The sequence below is a fragment of the Anarrhichthys ocellatus genome, unplaced genomic scaffold (genome assembly GCF_004355925.1).
Source record: "Anarrhichthys ocellatus isolate YVR2014 unplaced genomic scaffold, GSC_Weel_1.0 scaffold113, whole genome shotgun sequence".
NCBI lineage: Eukaryota > Metazoa > Chordata > Actinopteri > Perciformes > Anarhichadidae > Anarrhichthys > Anarrhichthys ocellatus.
In genome coordinates, this window is record NW_022280143.1 from 333,094 (window position 1) to 337,762 (window position 4,669).

Genomic DNA, 4,669 nt, shown 5'->3' on the forward strand with positions numbered 1-4,669 from the left:
TGACATAATCACAACATATCCTGTCGTGGGCTATTGCTTGACTTGGTCACGGGTAGCGAATGTACCTCAGCATACACGGTGCTCCGGTGGACTGCAGCCTTTGCTCTGTGCAGAGGGATGCCTCCGATGTTTCTGTGCCACTGTAAGACGTTTAATACGGGAAAGACATCTTCACCTGGTTCCCCGTAATCAGAGTAGGATTTTACCTGGTTATTCTAACCCAGCCGTGATGCACGGCGTGACCTGAACCCGGGTCAGCTATGGAAACTCGCTGGATAGCTGACTTTTCTCTGCAGGAGTACGGAGGCATTGTCATTTACTTACTTTTTAGGGATGAAGCTAAACCGTGCCAGGCGTCTCAGTGGGAGCCGAGTGCTGGCTGAGTCTGGGCCTGGCAGCGGTTCTACCTGAAGCTTCAGAGGAGGAGAGGACGACGTGGCCAACAGCTGCTTTCCGGTCTGCCATGTCTACCGGCTACATCGCCTCCTGCCAAGTTACTCACAATTTTGAATTCCGCTGTCTGTATTTCACGGTTCAGTAACCTATGCTATTGTATATTTCCATTCCTCCTTTGCACTTGGTCCAATCGTACTTTTGACCAGTCGGTCGTGGGCGTTCGGCTTTGATATTTGGCTCACTTTAGGATTACACTGCATCTTTAGATAATGTTTGGCGTTATTGTGTTGCTGGTTTAACATAAATCAAATATATCCAAAAGGGAAAACTGGAGCTTTGAATATCAAGTCAGTGTTTACTACAGAGGTATGGCTCATTTCCCACTTGATGGTTGCTGTTTCCATTACTCAAGCTGAAAACATATCAGTTCATGCAGAATTATTTCCCTGCTTTTATTCTCTATATCATTTTGAAAAGACTGAATTATTAAATGCACACATTTTCCCAGGAGGTGCTTGTGCTTTAAAGGCAGCATTGGATCCAAATTTAGAAAAAGCATGTAATTGTGAATGCGCACACACATACACCCACCTAACCAGCAACAAACACACACACACACACATATTTGCCAGCAATATTTTCTTCTTATTTCGCAATGCTATTATTTCACATTTCCTGCATTTCCCTGTGCTGTCTTCTTGCTTTAAAAGCGTGTCTTGAAAACAACTAAACACAGCATCTTGCTGTACTTCTCATCTCAAACTCTCTGCTTCCATCTCTCTTTTCCCTCATCTTTATGAAATGGGATACAGCTCCTGCTCGTTTGTCCGGTATCTTTTGCCAAAGATCTCTGAAACAAAGTTCAAAAGGGTCCCACAGGACTGCCGAGAGGAGAGGAGAGCTGAGACACAGGCAGCTGTGTGCTGCCTGCCATAACTATGGGGAGAGCTCAGAACTGGTAATGGCCATGCTGTGTTGTGCAACAAACTGTTCAGTAGGTGTACTGTAGATGGTTGGATGTTAATTATAGAGAGTGAATTGCTGAAGATAATGTATGGCCTCTGTTGATTTCCTTACTCTGACATGCGGTAGAATAGATCTCCGCACACTTAAATCTATGCAGAGAACACTTAGTTTTTTAGCTTTCGGTCTAAAGGACCTTCATCAGAGAAAATATGGTTCCCTACTCTGAAATGTAAAACCTTGCAAAGGCAATATGACAAAAATACACTGTATCAAGAATCAGATAAAGCGCTGAGCATTGCGTGGCCCACAGTGCAAAGTCTTGCCTGGAAAATAATTATAATTTCAATATGTATTATTTACACTAAATATAAAGTCTAAAAAAACGTCATGTAGTTATGGTTATTCTAGCCATTCCTTACATCTTCTTCAACCACAGCTGAGTGCAAATAGTTTGGAATATTTTCTCCAATAATTAACTGTAGCCTCATGAAAATAAACACAGAGGGACAATAGTGTAATATACAGTAGATTAATAGATAAAGGCATATAATAACGAAATATTAATAATGGGAGTTTCTCAATGTCAAATAATTTGTGTTACGGAATTTCAAGGTAGGCCTATTTTTCTCAAAGAGAAGGCAACACTTCCGGTGGTATTTGTGAGGATTTTATTACAGGTGGCTTTATTCGTCCCCAGAAAAGCATAATTAAGCAAGTTCCACATCTTAAACTGAGTTGGCAAACTAGAAAAAGAAGGGAGAAGCGCCGTTTCTGTCATTACTCGCCACCAAACCCAGAGAGAAAGTCTATGTACCATTTCTCCCCTGTCAGTGAATGCAGCACCGCTGCGTCACTGACCCTTGGTCGAGGGAATTGTAGTCTATTTGAATATGTGTCTCTCGTATTGTGCGCAGCGGGGAACTACAAGTTCCAGATTTAACAACGCGGAAGTGAAGCAACAAAACACTATGCATTTGCAGCCCCCAGACTCGAGAAGATGTCTCATGTCGTTAAGAAAAGAAAATTGGACAAAACCCGGCAGGAGAGACTGTACTTTGACAGCTATACCGATGTGACCATCCATGAGGAAATGATAGCGGACCACGTGCGGACCAACACGTACCGGATGGCCATACTGAGGAACAGTGAGTCCATACGAGGAAAAGTGGTTCTGGACGTCGGCGCAGGAACCGGCGTGTTGAGCATTTTCTGTGTCCAAGCCGGTGCTAAGAAAGTCTACGCCGTAGAAGCGTGTTCTATCGCCGAGCAAGCGGTGAAAATAGTGAAGCAGAACAATATGGAGGACAGAATTGAAGTCATACGAGGCACGGTGGAGACGGTGGACCTACCGGAGATGGTGGAGGTGATAGTGAGCGAGTGGATGGGCTATGCCCTTCTGCACGAGTCCATGCTCAACTCGGTCCTCTACGCGCGCGACAAGTGGCTGAAGCCGGGCGGCGTCATCCTGCCCAGCAAAGCCGAGCTCTACATTGCGCCCATCAGCGACCCGGTGGTGGAGGACCGCTTACACTTCTGGTACACCGTCAAAGACCAGTACGGCGTGGACATGTCCTGCATGTCCGAATTTGCCGGCCGGTGCATCATGAACTCCGACATCACCGTGAACTCGGTGACCGTCGAGGACGTGCTCTCCCACCCGGCCCGCTTCGCGGAGCTTGACCTGCACTCGGTCACCACGGAGCAGCTGCGGTCGGTGAAGGGCGAATTCCGGTGCGAGTCGTTCGGCTCGGCGGCGGTGAACGCGTTCTGCGTCTACTTCACGGTGACTTTCCCATGCCCGGACAAGCCGCAGCCGCTCGTGCTCTCCACGTCGCCGTTCAAGCCGGAGACTCACTGGAAGCAGGCGGTGCTGTACCTCGACGCTCCGGTGGACGTGGTGCAGGACACGGTGGTCACCGGAGAGATCAGCATGTTCCCCTCGGAGGAAAGCGCCCGACACATATGCATCCACGTGGACTACACGATAGGAGAGCACAAAAGACAGTCCAAGACCTTTTCCATCCCCGACTGGAGCAGTGAAGCCCAGTCCTAGTGTGGCATCAACATGCAGTGTCAGAGTGTAATCACCAGGCAGCACACTCAAAGGCCTTGTCTCATTATCCGTCACAGAGATGCTCACTGTGGTTTGGAGGGAGCAGAGCGATGACTGTTCTGACCTAAACATCTATGAGGTCTCATTCGGCCAAATGCATGAAGGGCCCTCAGCTGACACCTCTGCATACACACGCTTGTGAAGGTTTATGCTTGTTTTTACATAATAAATCATTTGAGAGAGCATTTGAAACAATATTTGGCCATCACAATAGGCATAAAGTCTCCTCCGGACTAATGAACAGTTTTAGGTGTGTGTGTTTGCTGCTGTGTAAAGCCGAGTGCAGGCAGGTTTCATCTGAGGTTTTACAAGTTGTTGAATAAATTCAATGCCATGCTGCAGATGTCTGATATTCTAATCCATTTAATCATGCATATTGTGCGGAATCTGATGTAAATGTTGCATTCAAATGAGGATCAGAGCGATATATTGACTTGGACTGGCTGCAGTCAGGCAGGAGGTGTTTTTACATTGGCTGGTTTTCACTTTTTCATAACAGAACTAAATTGGCTCATTATTTCTGGTTAGGACACACACTCACCGATTGCCAGAAACAACTGACTTTATCCAAAGTTGTAATTGTGATGCAGCATTCTGCTAAATAGCAAAGACTATAATATACAAAGTATTTCCTTCCTGAGCATCTCTTGCTGTCTCCAACGGACTGAGTTGTGAAAATATAAAAGTTTTTAATATCAGCTACAATCATTTACCCTTGATTGTTGCTGATGTTAAAAACTTTCATATTTTAATAAAAGATAATAGTTTGATGGCCTATTTTACAGATTTGTCGCTCATCATTCATTGAACACCAGTGGCGGGTCGTGCATTTTATACCTGGGCCTTCACTGCTGTCCTGAACAATATGTGCTTTCATGTCAGAGTCAAAACACCAGAAAAGTCTCCAACAACACCAGAAAAAGTCGCTAGATTTGTCACTAGTAGCTTTTGACAAAGTTGGCAACACTGACACCGGCTAAATATGTCCCCAGTAATGTTGCACGGTGTATCGATACTAAAAAGGTACCGCGGTACCCGTACGTTAAAACGATACGATTTTGCATATTTTAGTATCGTTACTTTAAAATAGGCGCGATCAGAGCGCACTCACTGTTCCGCTCCCTGTCATGCTGCCTGCACGCATTGACTGCAAGGGGGCGGGGCTGCCCAGCGCTCACACAGCAACAGGCAGCG

General features: G+C 45.9%; 1 protein-coding gene across 1 annotated transcript; it reads left to right on the forward strand.

The window, feature by feature from the left end:
• Positions 1-2,306: 2,306 nt before the first annotated feature.
• On the forward strand, positions 2,307-4,368 carry prmt6 (protein arginine methyltransferase 6). The gene has a single exon (XM_031876690.1). It carries the CDS (start codon positions 2,360-2,362, stop codon positions 3,413-3,415), a length of 1,056 nt encoding a protein of 351 aa, XP_031732550.1. The 5' UTR covers positions 2,307-2,359; the 3' UTR covers positions 3,416-4,368.
• Positions 4,369-4,669: the final 301 nt, after the last annotated feature.